The sequence below is a fragment of the Coregonus lavaretus genome (genome assembly GCF_964263955.1).
Source record: "Coregonus lavaretus genome assembly, chromosome: 11".
Taxonomy (NCBI): domain Eukaryota; kingdom Metazoa; phylum Chordata; class Actinopteri; order Salmoniformes; family Salmonidae; genus Coregonus; species Coregonus lavaretus.
Genome location: NC_139998.1, coordinates 31,822,076 through 31,848,227, shown reverse-complemented (window position 1 = coordinate 31,848,227; position 26,152 = coordinate 31,822,076). Strand labels below are relative to the sequence as shown.

General features: G+C 40.6%; 1 protein-coding gene across 1 annotated transcript in view; it reads right to left on the bottom strand.

Moving 5' to 3' along the window:
- Positions 1-1,197: 1,197 nt before the first annotated feature.
- The window catches only part of plin1 (perilipin 1), a gene marked incomplete at its 3' end in the record, with an annotated part of 36,238 nt that continues 11,283 nt past the window's right edge, over positions 1,198-26,152 (bottom strand). Inside the window, exons 6-9 of the mRNA XM_084171818.1 lie at positions 21,535-21,737; positions 18,281-18,445; positions 17,495-17,689; positions 1,198-1,521 (exon numbers count right to left, since the gene is read on the bottom strand). Coding sequence (XP_084027944.1) covers positions 1,198-1,521; positions 17,495-17,689; positions 18,281-18,445; positions 21,535-21,737 — 887 coding nt within the window. The remainder of the gene's footprint in view (positions 1,522-17,494; positions 17,690-18,280; positions 18,446-21,534; positions 21,738-26,152) is intronic.

Here is a 26,152-nt window from a genome sequence, read left to right as displayed (position 1 = left end):
CCTCGATCTGGGGCTCCACGCAAGATCTCACCCCGTGGGGTCAAAATGATCACAAGATCGGTGAGCAAAAATCCCAGAACCACAAGGGGGGACCTAGTGAATGACCTGCAGAGAGCTGGGACCAAAGTAACAAAGCCTACCATCAGTAACACACTACGCCGCCAGGGACTCAAATCCTGCAGTGCCAGACGTGTCCCCCTGCTTAAGCCAGTACATGTCCAGGCCCGTCTGAAGTTTGCTAGAGTGCATTTGGATGATCCAGAAAAGGATTGGGAGAATGTCAGATGAAACGAAAATAGAACTGTTTGATAAAAACTCAACTCGTAGTGTTTGGAGGACAAAGAATGCTGAGTTGCATCCAAAGAACACCATACCTACTGTGAAGCATGGGGGTGGAAACATCATGCTTTGGGGCTGTTTTTCTGCAAAGGGACCAGGACGACTGATCCGTGTAAAGGAAAGAATGAATGGGGCCATGTATCATGAGATTTTGAGTGAAAACCTCCTTCCATCAGCAAGGGCATTGAAGATGAAACGTGGCTGGGTCTTTCAGCATGACAATGATCCCAAACACACCGCCCGGGCAACGAAGTAGTGGCTTCGTAAGAAGCATTTCAAGGTCCTGGAGTGGTCTAGCCAGTCTCCTTATCTCAACCCCATAGAAAATCTTTGGAGGGAGTTGAAAGTCCGTGTTGCCCAGCGACAGCCCCAAAACATCACTGCTCTAGAGGAGATTTGCATGGAGGAATGGGCCAAAATACCAGCAACAGTGTGTGAAAACCTTGTGAAGACTTACAGAAAACGTTTGACTTGTGTCATTGCCAACAAAGGGTATATAACAAAGTATTGAGAAACTTTTGTTATTGACCAAATACTTATTTTCCACCATAATTTGCAAATAAATTCATTAAAAATCCTACAATGTGATTTTCTCGATTTTTTTCCCTCATTTTGTCTGTCATAGTTGACGTGTACCTATGATGAAAATTACAGGCCTCTCTCATCTTTTTAAGTGGGAGAACTTGCACAATTGGTGGCTGACTAAATACTTTTTTCCCCCACTGTAAGTACTACATTCGTGGACCTTCGACATACATGATTGCACTTGCTGTTACTGCATAAAGCTCTACAAATGCTATTGCAATGGTTGAATCACAGCCTTGGAAGCTTATATTAAATTGCTTCTAGTTGTCACTGTTAGTCATCCATTTGAGTTGTCTCCTTCTGAATGAGCTCCACAGTGACAACGTATTTAGCGGTGGGGCTGTAGCAGCGGGAATGCACATTGTGTGTATACGAGGAGTTGTGGGACCTCATAGCGATCTTTCTTCTCCGTGGGATGCGCTGGGTGATGACAGAGGTGTAGGACTGGCCCAGTATCATCCTCTGCTGTTGGGGAATCTGCTGCAGGACCCTCTGCTTGAGGAGCCGGGCCTCATCAGAGATATTGAGCTCCCTGTCCTTCTCATCCCCAGCACTGCAGCCAGGCTCGGAACCCTTGGAGGAGTATAACCCTGGAATCTGTGTCCAAAGAAAACAATACCATAATAGCAATTCATCCAAGTAATTAGGACTAGCTCTAAATCGCTTTCATCTTAATCATTACTTGTTTGGCTATTGTCTACCACAGGGGTGATTTAATGAGCGTCACAGACTTAATTGAATTCATGGCAAGGTCTGTGTGTCACCCCTACAAGGCCTTCTTCAAAATAACTTGCTATTGCGTATTTGAGACACGTGTCATCTGGGCCTGCAGCTAATCAGAATATCAGACAGTGTTTTCCAAGAAAAGCCAGCAGGATTTTTCCTCTGTGTGGGACTATTCCAGCTAGAGCTGCTTGCTATTTGTTCAGGGAAACAGGAGCCGTATGATGGCAGAGAGAAATGGAATGACATTCTGATTGATCCATTACATTTCATTAGGAGGCTATTTGAACTAAACAGGCCAAACAGACTCTGGTATGATCTATGAAGGGCAGAATGCATGCAGGCCTTTTCATGTGCCGACATTAACCAGAAGGCATCTCACCATCTTCAGGGAAATCTGAATCTTAACTTAAAGAGTCTTCAGAAAGTATTAATACCCCTGGACTTATTCTACATTTTGTTGTGCTACAGCCTGAATTCAAAATGGATTAACAATACCTTACAATGGACCCTGTGTAGCTCAGTTGGTAGAGCATGGCGCTTGCAACGCCAGGGTTGTGGGTTCGATTCCCACGGGGGGCCAGTATGATATTATTATTTTTTTATGTATGCACTCACTAGCTGTAAGTCGCTCTGGATAAGAGTGTCTGCTAAAATGACTAACATTTTCAAAAATATATATGACAAAGTGAACACGTTTTTATACATTTTTATAAATGTATTTGTTATGATGTCTTTTCATGATGGTGGGATGAAGGTTACATTTATGAGATAAGTGACTCTTGGTGCCGCACAGTCTGAATACCAAGGATGCCATTATGTCGAGGGAGCTTACTGAGGTTTATCTTAGAATGATTGATGGACATGATATACTGACTTGGGGTACAAGGTAATAACATCAAGAAGGGAGTGCCAAATGATGGTTGTTGAAGAAACGTGTCACATGAGGTATATAAACTGAGAGGTTTTCTTTGTTCAGTAGTTGGGATGGCAAGAGGCAGAGCATGCTCCTTTTGTTAGATGAACCCGGTACCGAATATTAAATATTTGCATGAACTCTCCATCTAAGTGTTAAATATCTTCTTGCATCATGAATTACTTTATACCCGAGAAACTCATCATAACAGTATTGAAAACGAAATACAGTACGATTGCATTTACATAAGTTTTCACACCCCTGAGTTAATACATGTTAAAATCACCTTTGGCAGCGATTACAACTAAGTCTAAGAGCTTTGCACACTTGGATTGTACAATATTTTCACATTCTTAAAACAATTATTCAAGCTCTGTCAAGTTGGTTGTTGATCATTGCTAGACAGCCATTTTCAAGTCTAGCCATACATTTTCAAGCCGATTTTAGTCAAAACTGTACCTAGGCTAAGCAACACCAGTGTACATTTGGCCTTGTGTTTTAGGTTATTGTCCTGCTGAAAAGTTGAATTTGTCTCCCAGTGTCTGTTGGAAAGCAGACAAACAGGTTTTCATCTAGGATTTTGCCTGTGTTTAGCTCTATTCCGTTTCTTTTATCCTAAAATACTCTCTAGTCCTTGCCGATGACAAGCATACCTATAACATGATGCAGCCACCACCATGTTTGAAAATATGAAGCGTGGTACTCAGTGATGTGTTGGATTTGCCCCAAACATAATGCTTTGTATACAGCACATAATGTTAATTTCTTTGCCACATTTTTTTCAGTTTTACTTTAGTGCCTTATTGGAATATTATTTATTCTGTACAGGCTTCCTTCTTTTCACTTTGTCATTTAGGTTAGTACTGTGGAGTAACTACACTGTTGTTGATCCAGCCTCAGAAATGAGTTAGTCATTCAAAAATCATGTTAAACACTTATTGCACACAAAAGGAGTCCATGCAACTTGTGTGACTTGTTAAAAAAATGTGTAATCCTGAACTTATTTAGTCTGGCCATTACAAAGGGGTTTAATACTTATTGACACAAGACATTTCAGCTTTTCTTTTTAAATTAATTTATAAAAAATTCTAAAACATAATTCCACTTTGACATTATGGTGTATTGTGTGTAGGCCAGTGACAATTTTTTTTATATTTTTTAATAAATGTAATCTATTTTAAATTCAGGCTGTAACACAACTAAATGTGGCAAAAGTTAAGGGGAGTGAATATTTTCTGAAGTTTCGATCCTATATAGTCTGTTTAAGGTTCACAAATCAACCACATTAACACCTATCCTTTCAGGTATTGGCTCCCTAACACAAAAACTGTCTCGTTATGTGGACTTTCACATTTATCCATTAGTCAAACAGTTGCCATCTTATTTAAAAGACACCACAGATTTTCGAAATAAACTACAAAATATACCAGTTATTAGTGAAGGAGATTGGTTAGTCACTCTTGATGTCTCATCGCTACATACCAATATCGCAAATGATGGAGGTTTGGAGGCCCTCAAATTCTTCCTCAACAACCACTTAAGCGATGTGCCTACACATTATATATAATTGAGCTTGCACAACTACTGCTTACTAAAACAAAAAAATCTTATTTGATCAATATCCAAAACTATTTATTGGGAAATTCGAATTGGATTTTATTTATGATAATAATCCTTACAAAGATCATGTTATATATTGGACTCGCTATATAGACGATTGCTGTATGATGTGGACAGGTTCCAAAATTAAATGAATTTCTTAATTACATTAACAATCAATTTCCTTCACTATGGAAAATAACTCTATACATTTCTTAGATGTACTTGATACATCTAAGAAACCTACAGACCTACAGATAAAAATACTATAGATTGACAGCTGATAGTTATCACCCTCTCCCCCTAAAAAGGGGGAAGTTTACCAGTAAGCCAACTTCATAGACTGTGTCGCAACTGTGTGACAGAGGAAGAATATGATAGACAATCAAATTCTCTCCTTGAGCGTTTTCGCTTGAGAGGATACCCCAATACCTGGCTTGATAAAGCTCAAAAACAAGTTGAAAGCTTGAACAGAAGCCAGTTACTTAATAAATCCCAACAAAAACAGAAAAACTATTTTCTGTAAACTACAGTGGCTTCGGAAAGTATTCCGATCCCTTGATTTTTCCACATTTTGTTAAGTTACAGCCTTATTCTAAAATGGATAAAATATAACATTTTCCTCATCAATCTACACACAATACCCCACAATGACGAAGCGAAAACAGGTTTAGATTTCTTTGCAAATGTATACAAAATAAAAAACAGAAATACCTTATTTACATAAGTATTCAGACCCTTTGCTATGAGGCTCAAAATTGCATTCAGGTACATCCCGTTTCCGTTGATCATCCTTGAGATGTTTCTACAACTTGATTTGAGTCCATCTGTGGTAAATTAAATTGATTGGACATAATTTGGAAAGGCACACACACCTGTCTATATAAGGTCCCACAGTTGACAGTGCATGTCAGAGCAAAAACCAAGCCATGTGGTCGAAGGAATTGTCCGTAGAGCTCCGAGACAGGATTGTGTCGAGGCACAGATCTGGGGAAGGGTACCAAACAATGTCTGCAGCATTGAAGGGCCCCAATAACACAGTGGCCTCCATCATTCTTAAATGGAAGAAGTTTGGAACCACCAAGACTCTTCCTAGAGCTGGCCGCCTGGCCAAACTGAGCAATCAGGGGAGAAGGGCCTTGGTCAGGGAGGTGACCAAGAACCCGATGGTCACTCTGACAGAGCTCCAAAGTTCCTCTGTAGAGATGGGAGAACCTTCCAGAAGGACAACCATCTCCGTAGCACTCCACCAATCAGGCCTTTATGGTAGAGTGGCCAGACGGAAGCCACTCCTAAGTAAAAGGCACGACAGCCCGCTTGGAGTTTGCCAAAAGGCACCTAAAGACCCTCAGGACATAAGAAACAAGATTATCTGGTCTGATGAAACCAAGATTGAACTCTTTGGCCTGAATGCCAAGCGTCACATCTGGAGGAAACCTGGCACCATTCCTACGGTGAAGCATAGTGGTGGCGGCATCATGCTTTGGGGATATTTTTCAGCGGCAGGGACTGTGAGACTAGTCAGGATCGAGGGAAAGTTGAACGGAGCAAAGTACAGAGAGATCCTTATGAAAACCTGCTCCAGAGCGCTCAGGACCTCAGACTGGGGCGAAGGTTCACCTTCCAACAGGACAACGACCCTAAGCACACAACCAAGACAACGCAGGAGTGGCTTTGGGACAAGTCTCTGAATATCCTTTAGTGGCCCAGCCAGAGCCCGGAGTTGAATCCGATCGAACATCTCTGGAGGGACCTGAAAATAGCTGTGCAGAAACGCTCCCCATCCAACCTGACAGAGCTTGAGAGGATCTGCAGAGAAGAATGGAGGTGTGCCAAGCTTATAGCATCATACCCAAGAAGACTCAAGGCTGTAATCGCTGCCAAAGTTGCTTCAACAAAGTACTGAGTAAAGGGTCTGAATACTTATGTAAATGTAATTTCAGTTTTATAAAACCAGTTTTTGCTTTGTCATTATGGGGTGTTGTGTGTAGATTGATGAGAGACAAAAACAATTTAATCAATTTTAGAATAAGGCTGTAACGTAACAAAATGTGGAAAAAGTCAAGGGGTCTGAATACTTTGCAAATGCACCGTAGATACTTGCTTTCAATGATAGCCGTAAATGGCATCAAGTCTATTGTCAATAAACATTGGCACATATTATCATCAGACTCCTCTTTAAATTCTGCTTTCCAGAATCCACCTTTATTCACCTATAAACGATCAAGAAATCTATCAAACACATTAGTTAAATCAGATGTGGTCATAGAGAGAAGAGGCATTCATAAAAGGATGCTTCCCTTGTAGATACTGTACCTCTTGTAGCACCATAAGGAAATGTTCTAACTTTGTATACCTTCAGACATCTAGGACCTATGAGATAAAGTCCTGAATAACTTGCACTACTAAAAATTAGTTATTTATATGTTGGTGTTCTTGTAATAAGATTTATATTGGAAAAACATTCCACGCCTTGAAAGGACGTCTTGGAAAACATAAATCCACTATTAGACGTAAAGATATCACCTCGCCAGTTGTAAGACACTTTATAGAACAAAATAGTTCTATTAATGAATTACATTGCGTCGGCATTGAAAAAGTTCATCCACCACATAGAGAAGGTGACTATGACAACAAATTACTCCAAAGAGAAGTGTTGTGTATATATAAATTAAATTCTGTATCTCCACACGGTTTAAACAAAGAATTAGATTTCACCTTCTTCCTATAAGCCACATTTATACTGTTATACAAGAACACTGTCCATATCAGATTTTGCATATCGTTTCTGAGTTGGCCCCACATATTTATGAACGGCTTTGCCTGATGTCCTTTGTTGTGGGCTCTCTCATGAATTGATGTGATGTATTTAGGTGAGCGGACACCTGGGGCGACTGATTTGTGAGTTGCCCTTCATGCCTGCTCCCATACCCTATAATTCTGTATCTTTTTGTGACTCATTTGTATACAGGTAGACCAGAGGGGCCATGTCCCTGATTGGCAGATGAGTGGCAACCCTGATTAGAAGCACCTGCTGCTCATCTGTTGTTCATTACAAATGCTGTTTTGAATTAAATAAAATTGTACCTACACACTGAAGAAGGCTGTAAAGCTGCAACGTCTGTGTACGCTATCCCTGATGCAGTAAAACATTTAAAACATTGAATAATGAAGTAAGCTTTATGCAACATCTTTTTGAGTTCGAACCTATTACACCTCTTTGTTTGTCTGAATACTTTCTGAAGGCACTGTACATCAATGTCAAGTCTTGCGTCATCTGAAATTTCTAAAGAATTATGACCCTATGTACATACCCAGTAAAGGCATGATAAAATATGACATATCACTGTCAAGCTGGCCTGGCACATGGTACATATTTGGATTAGATAAGTGCTGTCTTTTGTAATTAAATAAAAATTTACTTGGTTGTACATTTTCTGTTCCACAGCTGACACAAAGCATCTAGTTCTGACTGTGTTGTGTCTGTGTTGAGTTCGTGTTGAGTTTTTGGTCACCTGTTCGCTCCACAGATTTAGAGGGTCAATGGCAATGTCACAGGAGGTAAATGGGTATTTTCTCCATGCTTGTCGTCATAGCACATTTTCCTAAGCCACAGCTGATCAATTCCCTCAGACAATGTAATTTCCCTGTTCCTTATTGAATACAACCTGCCTTTATCTCATTACTGAGGAAGCAACTGAATCAGGTTGGATGTGACAGAGAACTTTACTGCTGGTTATGTTTGGCTAGCTATCTTTTGATAAAGCGAGGCAGGCTAGCTAACGTTATTACAACATAGTTAGGTCGTAGCTCATACAAGTGTATTGTCTATATATTGCTGGTTATGTAACGTTATCATTTGATAATGCTAGCGAGGCAGCTAATGTTAGCTAGCTAGCTAACGTTAGCCTACATGTGAGATTTACAAGTTAGTTCGTAGCTCATACAAGTGTATTCTGTATTGTCTAGGGAAAAACTAAATAATGGATGCAGCTATTGTGGTAGCTAACTCATGTCTGAGTCTGAATAATACAGTGAACTAGGAGAAACAAACCGTAACGGTGTCACCAGCCGGAATCTAATTCAAATCTGGAGCTACAGTCAGTCTACATCTGTAAAGCATAGAATTAGCTTGACCCGAGTTACTGCCCTGATGACACTGTTGGCTTCATCAACAACGGTAATGTGTGTTATGTGAAAGTGTATGAAAAAAATAGCCGGTTTGATAAACTAGTAATTTAATTAATTACCCAGCTAAACAGATACAAGTAGTAGAGTCATTTTGGTTGTGAAGTGCATTATCAAAAAGCGTTGTTCTTTCTTTATAACAAAATGCAATTGACCACCCTGTCAGGAGCTGATCTACGCAGCCATGCCCATCAATGGGGCGTTGGCAAAAACCTTACCTCTAGCCTCACCTCTTGCCTATTTACCAATGGTCGTCGATGGGGAGACTAGAATTAGGTAGGTTTAGTCTGACCTGTTCAAACTTCAACATAGTATATGTTTGTTTGTCAGATATCACCTATGCTAATTGCCACTGGTAATAGAAGAGTGACTGTGTATGTGTTCACAGATGCATCTATGGAGCGAGCACTTGCAAGATGATGTGATGGAGTCGTGACCGACAGACAGGCTTGATACTGACATCTCTGAATGGAGTGAGACCTGGCACTCAACACATCCACAATGTGGGACTGAAGGGGATTACTAATAATACAGTACAGCAAAATATTTAAAGTATTTGTAACACCCTTTTCATTCCATGTGTCACTGATGAACTCTGCCTCAACTCTGCCTATTTCTACAGATGGAGAGGACTGCAGATGTTTTTGCGAGACGCCAGCCTCGGTTGTTTGATGGGGAGACTTGGGCAGATTTGATCTGACCTGTTCAAACTTCAACATAGTACCCGTTTGTGTGTTAGATATCAACTATCCTAACTGCCATTGGTAATGGAACAGTGACTATGTGTGTACAGTATGTGTTCACAGAAACATGTATGGAGCCAGCAAGATGTGATGAAGTCCAGACTGACAGACAGGCTTGGAGAGAGACCTAGCACTCGGCATTACAATTTTACTAGACAACTTCTACTTGAATTGTCTTTTTTTATTACTGAATTTAATGATATCAGTCATGGGGAGGGAGAAACCCTGTACATTCTGCACCAGAATCAGAGAACTCCTGTTGTACACAGGACAATTTTTTTTAACATTTTAGTAATTTAGCAGACGCTCTTATCCAGAGCGACTTACAGTTAGTGAGTGCATACATTTTTCATACTGGACACCACACAGGAATGTATGATCACTCTGACATGTTTGTCAAGGTAGTCCCATTACCATCAGACAAAATGCCGATAGGCACAGTATGTGTATTGGCTGGGAATGACAATGAAAAGGTGCACATTGTGATATTAGCAGAACACTGCTTCTATGGTATTATGTTAAGGGTTGTTTATTCTACATGCACATGTTACTACATTTGAAAGTGATCAAAACACTTAGTTTAGAATATCTACATAAATTCAGCAACTGCATTTTTCTCATATTACTTTATAGGCTACTGACCTATTCAAAGCTTCCTCTGGCCTCTCACCATACATCTGCCAATAGTTATTGAACTTAATCTGTAGGAGGTTTGTTTGTTGTGATTAAGTGGGGGGAAACAGCTGCGAGCAAGGTTTTGATAGATGGGTGTGTCTTGGTGGTGCCAAGGACACACCCAAATCAAACCACAGCTCAGCGTTCAACACCAAGGTGCCCACAAAGCTCATCACTAAGCTAAGGACCCTGGGACTAAACACCTCTCTCTGCAACTGGATCCTGGTCTTCCTGACGGGCCGCCCCCAGGTGGTAAGGGTAGGCAACAACACATCTGCCACGCTGATCCTCAACACGGGGGGCCCTCAGGGGTGCGTGCTTCATCCCCTCCTGTACTCCCTGCTCACCCACGACTGCGTGGCCAAGCACGACTCCAACATCATCATAAAGTTTGCTGACGACACAACAGTGGTAGGCTTGATCACCGACAACGATGAGACAGCCTATAGGGAGGAGGTCAGAGACCTGGCAGTGTGGTGCCAGGAGTCTAATCTCCCCTTGCCAATTGTCGAATCTGTATTTCTTCCTTTGATCAAGACAAAGGAGCTGATCGTGGACTACAGGAAAAGGAGGGCCGAACACGCCCCCATTCACATCGATGGGGATGTCGTGGAGCGGGTCCAGAGTTTCAAGTTCCTTGGTGTCCATATCACCAACAAACTATCATGGTCCAAACACACCAAGACAGTCGTGAAGAGGGCATGACAATCTCTTTTCCCCCTCAGGAGACTGAAAAGATTTGGCATGGTCCCCAGATCCTCAAAAAGTTCTACAGCTGCACCATCGAGAGCATCCTGACCGGTTGCATCACCGCCTGGTATGGCAACTGCTCAGCATCCGACCATAAGGCACTACAGAGGGTAGTGCGTACGGCCCAGTATATCACTGGGGCCAAGCTTCCTGCCATCCAGGACCTATATTTTAAGCGGTGTCAGAGGAAGGCCCAACATTTTTTCACAGACTTCAGTCACCCAAGTCATAGAGTGTTCTCTCTGCTACCGCACGGCAAGTGGTACCGGATCGCCAAGTCTAGGTCCAAAAGGCTCCTTAACAGCTTCTACCCCCAAGCCATAAGTCTGCTGAACAATTAATCAAATTCCCACCCGGACTATTTACATTTACATCCCCCCCCCCCTTTTTTTTTTACACTGCTGCTACTCACTGTTTATTATCTATGCATAGTCACTTTACCCCTACCTACATTTACAAATTACCTCGACTTCCCCCGCACATTGACCCTGTATATAGCCTCATTATTGTTATTTTATTGTGTTACTTTTTATTTTATTAGTAAATATTTTCTTAACTCTATTTCTTGAGCACTATTGTTGGTTTAGGGCTTGTAAGCATTTCACAGTAAGGTCTACACCGGTTGTATTCGGCGCATGTGAAAATAAAATTTTGATTTGACACCCCCAAGCCAACTCACATTTGAATTCTGTCATGGCCGCCAGCATTTCTTGAGGAGCAAGCCAGAAACAAGGCCAAATCAGCGGGGGAAGTTCCCCTTTCAATAAATAATGCTGGTAGTTTGAATGAATCCAGTGTACAGTATATATTGTTCTGTTTAGGCCTGATAAAGATTTTTATATAACAAGATCATATTACTGTACGAGTCTGAACCTACAGAAATGAAAACTAGTGAGGTTGGGGGGGAAGAATGTCCACAACCTACTGCAGACAGTTACACAACAGTAATAAAGCATCATTCTTGGAACATGGTGCCCCAAATAACATCCAAGTCCTGTTTGAGAAGTTGCCAAGGGAACCGTAAGGCATTAACTTTTTAAAGATCCATGAATTAGGTGCTTTACATTCATTTCCAGTGCAAAATAAAAATTGACAAAAAAATATAATAGAGGGTGGAATTTATGAGTGAGTGTGTAAATGTGCCATTGAGACAACATTGAGGTTACTCACAATCCTCCAATACAGGAGCCATACAGTGTAAAAAAAAAAAAAACTACCGTCTAACCACTAGCTAGATGAACCTCTTAGCTAAGAGATTAGTGCATTCTCAAAATTCTAGGGTTAAAAAAAAATATTACTTTAATATGTATAACATTATATAACAGACTAGCCAGAGGTTTATTAGGCCACATCTCATAGAGTGCAATCAAAATTCCCTGCTGAGTCCAACATTAAAGCATTGTATGCCAACCTGTCCTGACAGTGATTTTCAATCTCCCAATAAAGGAGTTACGATGGTCAGCAGGGGGTCTGGAATGTGTGAACTATAAAACTGTTAAGGCTAAGTGGACCTTTTTGCTAAAGAAAAACCTGAAGAAATGTGTTAATTGTTCAAAAATGCCAGCGATCCAATATCCCTTTGCAATTCCTGAACTCCCCAGCAGAGTATTAAGGCCCCCTGCAGACATGCTCTCCTCAAGTGCACTGGCTGCACACCCACTATGACCTTCCTATTCTGGCCAGGCAGTCAGACAGTCTGACACTGAGGGTGCTGGTACCCATAATCCTCCTCCCCTCCCTTTCTGCTGCTTAGGGGTGAAAATTCACTATGCAGAGTACTTTCACTGCTAGTCCATTTATTTCAGTAACACTGCATGATTTCATGAATTGTTCCCACTTGCGCCGCTGAATAGCTAGCTTTTCACATTGCGTCACTGGTAAGATGCTTCGGTAGGGTGGTCACATGTTAGCAAAGCAGAGGTCCTGGGTTCGAGCCTCAGTGTGAACTGAATCAGGAGGAAGCGGTACTCGCTAAGCAAGCACCATGACAATCTTTACACTGGCAGTCCTTTTTGTCTAGCATCAATCAAGATAAAAAGAAAAGATTCCACTCGTTTGGGTTTCAGTTCTTCTGTTTCTTGCGAAATAATCTAAGCTTTCTCTTAGTCAGGTGACAGGAGGCCTCTGGTCTGGAGCTGTCTGTCAGTGAGCGTTACACTGTATTGTGACATCTCAGTAAGCCATCTCTCTCTGCACAGGTTGATAAATGAGGGCTTTTACACAGGCAGCAGAACACACGGCAGGGTCAGGCCTCTGCCTGGCTGCACTGCACAGAGATCTGAGGAGATTACACATGCACACACACTCATGCACATATGTCCGCACACACACACGCATGCGCAGTCGTGCACACACACACGTGCACACAACTCTTGCGTAAGTAGTAAATGACAAGAGACCTGGCTTTGACCATGAAATCCTTTCCCTCTGATCACATTACCTACCAAAACTACTTAAAAAAGACAATGATGTGTTTAAATGTAGTCAGCTATTTGTCCTGATACTGTGAATGCAGAGACATATTTCATGGATGGAGAGATATATATATATATATATATATATATATATATATATATATATATATATATATATATATATATATATATATATATATATATATATATATATATATATATATATATATATATATATATATATATATATATTGCTCCATTTTCTTTTCTACATACTTCATATCTGGTTTTAGTAATTTAAGTTTAAACCAATTTTTTTTGGCATCTTGAAAATTATACTTCAAAATAATATAAATATATCTATATCTAGGTTTTAGGGTATTGTCATGCTCCCAGTGTCTGGTGGTAATCAGACTTAACCAGGTTTTCCATTCCACTTATTTTTTATCCTGAAAAACTCCCCAGTCCTTAACGATTGAAAACATACCCATTACATAATGCAGCCACCACTCTGCTTGGAAATCCTGAGAGTGGTACTCATTAATGTATTGGATTGGATTTGCACCAAATATAACACTTTGTTTTCAGGACAAGAAGTTAAATGCTTTGCCACATTTTTTGCAGTATTACTTTAGTGCCTTGTTGCAAACAGGATGCATGTTTTGGAATATATTTTATTCTGTACAGGCTTCCTTCTGTTCACTCTCAATTAGGTTAGTATTGTGGAGTAACTACAATGTTGTCGATACATCTGCAGTTCTCTTATCACAGCCATTAAACTCTGCGATTGTTTTAAAGTAACCCTTGGCCTCATGGTGAAATCCCTGAGCGGTTTCCTTCCTCTACGGCAACTGAGTTAGGAAGGATGTGTATTGATGCACCATCTAAAGTGTAATTAAAAACTTCACCGTGCTCAAAGGGATATTCAATATCTATTTTTTAAATATATTTACCCATCTACCAATAGATGCCCTTCTTTGTGAGGCATTGGAAAACCTCCCTGGTCTTTGTGGTTGAATCTAAGTCCATACTACTTATTATGTGACTTGTTAAGCAAACTTTTACTCCTGAACTTATTTAGGCTTGACATAACAAAGGAGTTGAATACTTATTGACTCAAGACATTTAAGATGTTCAATTTTAATTAATTTGTTTAAAAGAATTGTACAAAATTATTCCACTTTGACATTATGGGGTATTGTGTGTGTAGGCCAGTAAAAAAAAAAATCAATTTACAATTCAGGCTGAAAAGGACCAACATTTGGAAAAAGTCAATGCGTGTGAATGCTTTCTGAAGGCACTGTATATATATACAGTGGGGAGAACAAGTATTTGATACACTGCCGATTTTGCAGGTTTTCCTACTTACAAATCATGTAGAGGTCTGTAATTTTTATCATAGGTACCCTTCAACTGTGAGAGACGGAATCTAAAACAAAAATCCAGAAAATCACACTGTATGATTTTTAAGTAATTCATTTGCATTTTATTGCATATATACAGTGAGGGAAAAAAGTATTTGATCCCCTGCTGATGTTGTACTTTTGCCCACTGACAAAGAAATGATCAGTCTATCATTTTAATGGTAGGTTTATTTGAACAGTGAGAGACAGAATAACAACAAAAAAATCCAGAAAAACGCATGTCAAAAATGTTATAAATTGATTTGCATTTTAATGAGGGAAATAAGTATTTGACCCCCTCTCAATCAGAAAGACTTCTGGCTCCCAGGTGTCTTTTATACATGTAACGAGGGTTTTCTAATGATCAATTACCATTTTAAAATGATAAACTTGGATTAGCAAACACAACGTGCCATTGGAACACAGGACTGATGGTTGCTGATAATGGGCCTCTGTACACCTATGTAGATATTCCATTACAAATCAGCCGTTTCCAGCTACAATAGCCATTTACAACATTAACAATGTGTACACTGCATTTCTGATCAATTTGATGTTATTTTAAAAATGGCCAAAAAAAATTGCTTTTCTTTCAAAAACAAGGACATTTCTAAGTGACCCCAAACTTTTGAACGGTAGTAGTACAGTATATATATATATATAGACGATTTAGCCCAACGCTGCTAAATTAATATATAGGGGAAACACTGACATCACTAAATAAGAAGAGTATCTGAAATTAAGCTTTGTTAAGGCTTCTCCAGGGAGGGCATATTCCCTAAGCGCCTATAAAGACACTGCAGATTGTTGATATTATGCCTGTAGTGGGGCCACTCTGAACAAAATGTTCCCTTAGTTTACATACAAAAACTATGAATTAGAAGAAAACATCAAGCACTTGTGCCAGTGGTCAACTGTCCCCATAAACTGGTGACTTCATTTCCTGAACAAGTCCTTTTTCAGTATATGTGACCGACCGGCTCAATTTGGTCTTACGTAGCAAAATTTGAAATTGTGTTTTTTACATAGGATAAAAGTAGAGACTCAGAGCTAGAAAATTGTATACCATACACTACAGTTGAGGAACAATGGGAAAGTAATTCTGCTTTGAAAGTTGATCAACTTGTCACCGCACTTTTGAGAAAATGGTCCTTGAATGTTTTGGTACATTCTGGAGAGCTCCTCGTCTACACCCATTCACCATCGTTCACGCCTTTTAAGCTTTAGCCCCACCCATCTCTTTAAGGATTCACATGTGAGGCTATGCACTAAACCACTAAAGATTTCAAGACTAAAGATTGGCTTATACTACGGGTGTGTTTGTAAATTTCATCTGGAGTGCCAGAGGGTGCTCTGGGCGTTCGTAAACTCAGAGCGTTGTCAGATTGGCCGTTAGTAAATTCAGAGCATTTCGCTCTCGGAGCGTTCAGAGCGCACACTGGACTCTCTGGCCGAAAAGTAGGGTTGATTGGAGCATTCTGACCTAACAATAGCAGTCAAGCCCCCAAGCTAACTGGTTAACGTTGGCTAGCTTGCTAGCTACTTCCAGGCACAAATGAGAGAACAGCTCACTGACCATTTTACTCGCCCTAGCAGAGCTGGTTAGGCTGTTTTTATATTTTCCAGAGCGTTGGTGCCTGCAACTGTGCTGCTGGCAACAATTTAACTACGCTTTTTTGCCAACGGTTACTGACACCGACCATATTCAATGGGTGTTGAGCGCACGTAAATTTGTCAGTTATTCTGTGCTCTGGCACACTCAGACGAGAGTGCTCTGAAATCGGAGTAGATAGCCAGAGCGAATTTACCAGCTATGTCTATCGACAGTTGTCGCAGTGACATCATAAACATTCTATTGAAATTGTTACTTGCATAGTGGAGTCTTTTGTTTAGACATGCAGCTAGCTAGCTAAGCAATGGACCATAATCACAACGCATAACATTACTACCCTGCATAAATCTGCAGGTAGCTAACCAACCAGGTTCAATGTTAGCTAGCTAACTTTAGGCTATAACTAGCAATGCAAATGGCTCTGGGATACGAATAATATTACTACACAGATCATACACGTAACATTAGCTTGCTAGCCAGCCAGGTAACCAGCTAACAGTACACTTTAATTTGAAATGAAAACGACTTTATGACAAAATTAGAAACGTGTAATATCTGAAAATGTAGCTAGCTAGACTCTTACCCGCATACATGGATAGACGCTTCTCCCTCTCTGTCACGGATGCCATTGTTGCCCTTAGTTTGAAGATGTAATCCGGGAGACAGGTGTTTTACAACAGTCTTCTGTGTGTTCTCTTTCCAACACCGTCTGCATATTTGCAATCAAACTGCAGAATTTTCTCCATCTCCTTAGCTATCATACTAATTCCACTGATTTCAAAACTCGGTCCTCCAGAAAGTGGAGAGGAACACTTATGCAGTTCTACTATGTAATATCTTTCAAATAAGCCACGTTAGAAAGGATTACCTAAACATACTGACCCACTCATATTATAGACAGAAGCATGCTACATGGCAGACCAATCTGAACTCATCTCTCGAAATGTCCAGCCCACTCATTATCTCAGCCAATCATGGTTGGCGGGAAAGTTGCTGTCTTTTTCTGTGACTAAACCAACTAGGCTCGTAATTTAACAATTTTATTCGTATTTACAGATGGCATACAAGTTTGTACTTAAGGCACATGAAAGTTCATGTTCCAGAAGGCATTTCTGCCAAAAAACGCATTTTGATAAAACAAATAAAGTTTACGTTCAAATAGCTCTCCTGTGAAGTAGTGACGTCCAACATACGCCTACTTTCCTGAAACGAGTCACATATGCAATAGGAAATGTGTACACACTAAAATCCTGTCCAAGATGTAGTCACTTGGCCATATAGAGCACACTAACCACTCACTACAGGCAGCCCCAGAATATAGACATCAGTTTGTGATCTGATTACGTCCTACAGTATGTGATGCGGCCCTCTCTGAAGAGCTGAGCTGATGTTACGATCACACAGATAATGGATGATTGGGTTGGGGGATGGAGCAGCACCCTTCCTTCCCCACGTGAGGGGTTCACGTGAAGGGTAAGCCAGACCGATCAATGCACGTGAGCGGCCAAATCAAATCAGGGGATGGCAGGGATGACGGAGTGACTCACCATAACATAATAGGAGATGCTGTTCACCACATGCTCCCGGGCGCTGCCCACGGTCTCAAACAGGGCACCCAACCCATTCTTAGCCAAGCCAAAGGTGGTCTGAGGGGCACTCTTCACACTGGACACCACTGACACATAGTTATTCTGCAGTTGATAACCAAGGCCACTCACCAGGTGATGCAGCCCACCACCACTCTGAAACACAGGGACACGAAGGTAATACAAGGTGAGCATTTAATTTCATTGTATCTGAACCATTCTTACCATACAACAACACCACCTACTCACATGGTGTGGCTCATTCTACTCTGCTAACCAGGCAGCCTTTTCTGAGCAGTAAATCAACACAAAAAGTACAACATACAGTAAAACATATGCTGTACATATGTGTATTTTCTTTACAGTCTTGGCTGTCTCCCAGGTTGACCCTAGAGGCCGGAGCCTGTATGTTGTGAAATAGCACTTCAGATTTCTTTATCCGATATCCACTCCCTAAATTATACTTCAGTAGGGGGAGTCGCAGGGAATGTGAGCTGAATGTTAAGAATGTACATTATTTGATTACATTTTCTGAGAATACCATGAGGTACATCAAGGGTCCCATTGGGAGCCTATTTTAGGCATCCCTGAGTGGGGCAGACATGACCACATCAATCTAGAGAAATAATGTAGCACAGAGGGAGCAAAGACTGTTTACAGTAAAACATCCTCTAATGACAATAATGAAATGACCTAAATTACTATTTAAAAATATAAAAAGATGGTGAGGTGCATTATGTTTGAGACCTGCTCTAAGGCTGGTATGATGTAAGGGTTCATAACCTTCTGAAACTCTGCTTGTGTCTCTTTGTCTCTCTGCTCCTCCTCCCAACTGAAGAATCCCATCACTGAGCTCTGAAAGAACAGGCCCACTGTTCCCACGGCCTCAAGGTTCTTCATGGCATAGCCAGCCTGGCAGGGAACAGTACATTTTCAAAGTCAATGTTTATCCATAACAACATCTTTGCAAAATAAAAATAAAAATGTTAGTTACAGTAATAAAATAAAATGATACTCAGTAACAAGTCATTTTTTAGAAGTTTCTCTATCATTATGAAAGAGGAGTCAATAAAATAATTTGCCTTGCACACTGTTTCAGTCGATTGTTTATAATAGTTAGAGTAGTATCTAGAACTATTGTAAGCCTTATCAAACCCACAACTGCGAGAATGTCCTTTCAAAAGCGCTAAGCTTTTGCATTTATTGGCTGACATCAGACACAAGGACACTAAATTGTATCGTCTTGGACCACCATCCGGTGTACATCCATTCTCAAACACATCTGGGTAAAACCATTTGAATTCAATCACTTTGACAGCACCCCTTTTGATTTGAATAAAACCTTCCATACATATTTGCCCATTGTAGAAGTGCTCAGAAAGTGACTTTTTTTTTTACCTGAATGCCAAAACACTCAAGAGATAAAAAGGTTCTCAAAGTTGACCAATTTTGCATTCCCCACCATACTATGAAACATCCATTTCTTCGTCACTGGAAAAGATAAGCGGTTGAGATTGATATTATTTAAAAGCATACAAACAGGGTTGGCATTTTTTAAAATAAGGTCCTGAACATTGTTTTTTAAATAAACATTATTACATTTTCTTTTTAGGGGGGAAGGGGTTCATGATTTGGCTATTAAATGTACTAAAATGGGAATAAAATGTAAAATGTCAACTTTCAAATTACTGGGATCTTGTGTATAGTGTGTGAGACTATATATTTTTTATAGCCTATAGTTTACTTGCCGTTAGTCAGCACCTCTAGCAACTTTTTTGGGTGTGCACTAGCTCATGCTTTTTATTACACTTTCAAATGGTACCACAAAGATGGTTGGAGGTCCACACATCAGAATGTTGACTTCAATGGGAGTATCTGTTGTTTTAAATTAGACAGTCAATCCTCTATAGGAAACCATAGACATATAGAATAGACAAACATTTAAGATGACATCTTTGTGGAAGTAAATAGAATTTACTAAAGGTAAATTGTGTAACAGCTAAATTGGGATAGGTCCATTCTATTTCTATGATTGAAATGACACCCACCCTGTATTCAAGAGCATGTTGCTTCTCAACCGATGGCGGGTACAACACAAAAACCTCAGATGATGTCAAAGGTGGAGTTTACACATTTGTAGATAACTGACATTAAAAACAGTAAAACATTTACCAAATTTGTATTTTAAAAAATATTCAAACCCTGTTTGTTACCTGTTTGAAAAATATAAAACTCAACCGTTTATCTTTTACAGTGATGACATGGATGTCTCATAATATGGTGGGGTATGCAATATGGGTCAACTTTGAGCACCTCCATCTTCTGAATGTTTAGGCATTCCGGTACAAAAAGGTCTCTTCGACCACTTCTCCCAAAAAATCAAAAGGGATGCTGTCAAAAAGTGATCTATGGTTCAAGCTAAAGTAACTAAAACAACTGCAATAAATACATCAAAATAGAAGGCCCATCTGCTACATTTAATTCATCTGTGTGTAAAAAGGTAACAATTCTACACCAAGGGGAGTACAGTCACTGCAACCAAAAATATCTACAGTTTCAGTAGATATCAAAACTCAACGGGGTAACATAAGCTCAAGGTTTCAAGTACATTCAATTCAATTGTGTGCTGTATATTGAGCTATTGTGTCATGTTAATTACAGGCATTTTGAATTAGACTAATTATTTTACTTTTAAAAGCAAAGTGATGCAAAGAGTGAAAAATACCAATCCCTGTAGGCCTAATTGCTAAAGCTGTACACACTGGATATACAGAGTGTACAAAACATTAGGAACACCTGCTCTTTCCATGACAGACTGACCAGGTGAAAGCTATGATCCCCTATTGACGTCACCTGTTAAATCCACTTCAGTTAGTGTAGATGTAGGGGAAGAGACCGGTTAAAGAATAACTTTTAAGCCTTGAGACAATTGATACATGGATTGTGTACAGTACCAGTCAAAAGTTTGGACACACCTACTCATTCAAGGGTTTTTCTTTATTTTTACTATTGAATGAGAAGGTGTGTTCAAAATTTGACTGGTACTCTATGTGTGCCATTTAGAGGGTGAATGGGCAAGACAAAATATTTAAGTGCCTTTGAACGGGGTATGGTAGTAGGTGCCAGGCACACCGGTTTGAGTGTGTCAAGAACAGCAACGCTGCTGTGTTTTTCACGTTCAACAGTTTCCTGTGTGTATCAAGGACATCCAGCTAACTTGATAACTGTGGGAAGCATTGGAGTCAACATGGGACAGTATCCCTGTGGAACGCTTTCGACACCTTGTAGAGTCCATGCCCTGACGAATTGAGGCTGTTCTGAGGGCAAAAGGGGTGCAACACAATATTAGCAAGGTGTTCCTAATGTTTTGTACACTCGGTGTATCCCTGGTTGTCTGTCTCTCCTTGGGTCTCTCTTCATTGCTTATTTCAGCTGGGATTTCAACTGCCATACTCCAGTAACCCCTGATGTTATTGAGAACTACTGTAATTGATATGATTCCCAGAGAGGGATTTGTAATGAATTATGGTTTTAGACTGTGTGTGGCATAACCTCTGAGAGAGTATGAATTTACTCTAGTAATAACCCGAATAATTATACCTAATTTCATAAATGACCACACATCAAGTAGTCAAAATGATGGATAGAATTGTGTCAGTATTTTGGCCATAAATAAATAAATAAATAAATAAATAAATAAATAATATGCTGGCTGTAACCAATAGGGATACATTTCATATGAGTCTTTCCACAGGCATGCCCTTCCCTCTCCCTGATAACTGCAACAGCAACTCTATGTTGGGCTAACAGAGGTCAAAATTCACTAATTTTACCTTATTTGTACTGACTGTGTAGTACCTAATTGGGCTGACAATTTTATTTTGATTGGCCAATTCCACCGCATCTAGATCCCATCAGCAAAAATATGAAATGTTTTAATTTAATTCCCCCACGATTATTTACAGTGTCGGGCCGAGACTAAACGGACAGCTGGCTCTTACCAGTGGAGACACACCGGAGATGCGTGTGAACAGGTCCTGACCTTGACTCTTGGTGCGTTGGAGCTTTGCTGCTGTCTGATCGTAGGCACGTCGACACACTGTGCTGGCCAGGGCCCCAAGCCTTCTGTAGCTGGGCTGAAGGCCAGGAGCACTGACATCAGACTCCTGCTCCCACAAAGCAGCCGATAAAGAGCTCTCAACGGCTGGACAAACAGATACAAAATGTCTCTTTTTATTCACTCAAAACCTCAAACTCAAAGCATCACATATCATTAGCTGACCACTTCTGATGAAGGACAAATAGGATGGACCCTCACTAAGGATAGACCCTCACTAAGAAAAAGCAAACACAAACTTATGCAACAACTTAAAGAATCCAAACTTTTATAGCTGTAACATAAATACTGTATCTTATTTACTGACAGACAACTTTGCAGTTCATTACTTGTAAGCAGAAGGTCCCTCTGACTCTCTCTCTCTTATGGCCATGAGTTCCTAAGGTGGTACGGTGCCTTCAGAAAGTATTCACACCTTTGTTGTGTTACAGCCTGAATTTAAAATAGATTAAATTGAGATTCTCTGTCACTGGCCTGTGGAATTATGTTTGACATTTTTACAAAATAATTAAAAGATGTAATGTCTTGAGTCAATATTTATTTAACCCCTTTGTTACAGCAAGCCTAAATAAGTTCAGGAGTAAAAATGTGCTTAACAAGTCACATAATAAGTTGCATGGACTAACTCAGTGTGCAATAGTGTTTAACATGATTTTTGAATGACGACCTCATCTCTGTACCCCACACATACAATTATCTTTAAGGTCCCCCAGTTGAGCAGTGAATTTCAAACAAAGATTGAACTACAAAGACCAGGGAGGTTTTTACAATGCCTTGCAAAGAAGGGCACCTATTGGTAGATTGGTATAAATTAAAAAAGCAGACTATGAACATCCCTTTGAGCATGGTGAAGTTATTCATTACACTTTGGATTGTGTATCAATACACTCAGTCACTACAAAGATACAGGCGTCCTTCCTAACTCAACTTATGGAGAGGAAGGAAACCGCTCAGGGATTTCACCATGATGCCAATGGTGACTTTAAAACAGTTAGAGTTTAATGGCTGTGAAAGGAGAAAACTGAGGATGGAACAACATTGTAGTTACTCCACAATACTAACCTAATTGACAGAGTGAAAAGAAGAAAGCCTGTACAGAATTTAAAAAAGACAAAAAACATGCATCATGTGTGCAACAAGGCACTGAAGTAATATTGCAAGAAATGTGGCTAAGCAATTCACTTTTTGTCCTGAATACAAAGTGTTATGTTTGGGGCAAATCCAATAAAAAACACATTACTGAGTATCACTCTCCATTTTTTCAAGCATAGTGGTGGCTGCATCATGTTATGGGTATGCTTGTAATTGTTAAGGACTGGGGAGTTTTTCAGGATAAAAATTAAATGGAACAGAGCTAAGCACAAACAAAACCCTAGAGGAAAACCTGATTTGGTCTGCTTTCCACCAGACACTGGGAGATTAATTCACCTTTCAGCAGGAAAATAACCTAAAACACAAGGCCAACTCTAAACTGGAGTCGCTTACCAAGAAGACAGTGACTGTTCCTGAGTGGCCGAGTTACAGTTTTGACTTAAATCTGCTTACAAATCTATGGGAAGACTTGAAAATGGTTGTCTAACAATGACCAACAACCAATTTGACAGAGCTTGATGAATTTTGAAAAGAATAAATGGGCAAATATTGCACAATCCAGGTGTGCAAAGCTCTTAATAGACTTACCCAGAAAGACTCACAGCTGTATTCGCTGCCAAAAGTGATTCTAACATGTATTGACTCAGGGGTGTGAATGCTTATGTAAATGAAATATTTTCTACAACCTTCCCACAACTTCCCATGATAACTTCATCAATAAGTGCATCGACGACATTGTCCCCACAGTGACCGTACGTAGAGTGAGGGAAAAAGGTATTTGATCCCCTGCTGATTTTGTACGTTTGCCCACTGACAAAGAAATTATCAATCTATAATTTTAATGGTAGGTTTATTTGAACAGTGAGAGACAGAATAACAACAAAAAAATCCATAAAAACGCATGTCAAAAATGTTATGAATTGATTTGCATTTTAATGAGGGAAATAAGTATTTGACCCCTCTGCAAAACATGACTTGGTACTTGGTGGCAAAACCCATGTTGGCAATCACAGAGGTCAGACGTTTCTTGTAGTTGGCCACCAGGTATGCACACATCTCAGGAGGGATTTTGTCCCACTCCTCTTTGCAGATCTTCTCCAAGTCATTAAGGTTTCGAGGCTGACGTTTGGCAACTCAAACCTTCAGCTCCCTCCACATATTTTCTATGGGATAAAGGTCTGGAGACTGGCTAGGCCACTCCAGGACCTTAATGTGCTCCTTCTTGAGCCACTCCTTTGTTGCCTTGGCCGTATGTTTTGGGTCATTGTCATGCTGGAATACCCATCCACAAACCATTTTCAATGCCCTGGCTGAGGTAAGGAGGTTCTCACCCAAGATTTGACGATACATGGCCCCGTCCATCGTCCTTTTGATGCGGTGAAGTGGTCCTGTCCCCTTAGCAGAAAAACACCCCCAAAGCATAATGTTTCCACCTTCATGTTTGACGGTGGGGATGGTGTTCTTGGGGTCATACGCAGCATTCCTCCTCCTCCAAACACGGCGAGCTGAGTTGATGCCAAAGAGCTCCATTTTGGTCTCATCTGACCACAACACTTTCACCCAGTTCTCCTCTGAATCATTCAGATGTTCATTGGCAAACTTCAGATGGGCATGTATATGTGCTTTCTTGAGCAGTGGGACCTTGCGGGCGCTGCAGGATTTCAGTCCTTCACGGCGTAGTGTGTTACCAATTGTTTTCTTGGTGACTATGGTCCCAGCTGCATTGAGATCATTGACAAGATCCTCCCGTGTAGTTCTGGGCTAATTCCTCACCGTTCTCATGATCATTGCAACTCCACGAGGTGAGATATTAAATGGAGCCCCAGGCCGAGGGAGATTGACAGGTCTTTTGTATTTCTTCCATTTGCGAATAATCGCACCAACTGTTGTCACCTTCTCACCAAGCTGCTTGGCGATGGTCTTGTAGCCCATTCCAGCCTTGTGTAGGTATACAATCTTGTCCCTGACATCCTTGGAGAGCTCTTTGGTCTTGGCCATGGTGGAGAGTTTGGAATCTGATTGATTGATTGCTTCTGTGGACAGGTGTCTTTTATACAGGTAACAAACTGAGATTAGGAGCACTCCCTTTAAGAGTGTGCTCCTAATCTCAGCTCGTTACCTGTAGAAAAGACACCTGGGAGCCAGAAATCTTTCTGATTGAGAGGGGGTCAAATACTTATTCCCTCATTAAAATGCAAATCAATTCATAACATTTTTTACATGCGTTTTTCTGGATTTTTTGTTGTTGTTATTCTGTCTCTCACTGTTCAAATAAACCTACCATTAAAATTATAGTATGATAATTTCTTTGTCAGTGGGCAAACGTACAAAATCAGCAGGGGATCAAATACTTTTTTCCCCCTCACTGTACATATACCAAACAGAAGCCATGGATTACAGGCACCATCCGCACCGAGCTAAAGGCTAGAGCTGCCGCTTTCAAGTAGTGGGACACTAATCCGGATGCTTATAAGAAATCCCACTATGCCCTCAGATGAACCATCAAACAGGCAAAGCATCAATACAAGACTAAGATTGAATCCTACCACACCGGATTTGACGCTCGTCGGATGTGGCAGGGCTTGCAAACTATTACGGACTACAAAGGGTAACCCAGCAGTGAGCTGCCCAGTGACACGAGCCTACCAAACGAGCTAAATTCCTTTTATGCTCGCTTCGATGCAAGCAACACTGAAGCATGCATGAGAGCACCAACTGTTCCGGATGGCTGTGTGATCACGCTCTCCGTAGCTGATGTGAGTAAGACCTTTAAACAGGTCAACAGTCACAAGGCTGTGGGGCCAGACAGATTACCAGGATGTGTACTCAGAGCATGCGCGGACTAACTGGCAAATGTCTTCACTGACATTTTCAACCTCTCCCTGACTGAGTCTGTAACACCTACATGTTTCAAGCAGACCACCATAGTCCCCGTGCCTAAGGACACTAAGATAACCTGCCTAAATGACTACCGACCCGTAGTCGACCGACTACCGATCAAGATCCTTGGTGTCCACATCACCAACAAACTATCATGGTCCAAACACACCAAGACAGTCGTGAAGACGGCACGACAACACCTTTTCCCCATCAGGAGACTGAAAAAGATTTTGCATGGGTCCCCAGATCCTCAAAAAGTTATACAGCTGCACAATCGAGAGCATCCTGACTGGTTGCATCACCGCCTGGTATGGCAACTGATCGGCATTCGACCGTAAGACGCTATAGAGTGTAGTGCGTATGGCCCAGTACATCACTGGGGCCAAGCTTCCTGCCATCCAGGACCTACAGTACCAGTCAAAGGTTTGGACACCTACTCATTCCAGGTTTTTTGTTTATTTTTACTATTTTCTACATTGTAGAATAATAGTGAAGATATCAAAACTATGAAATAACACATATGGAATCAT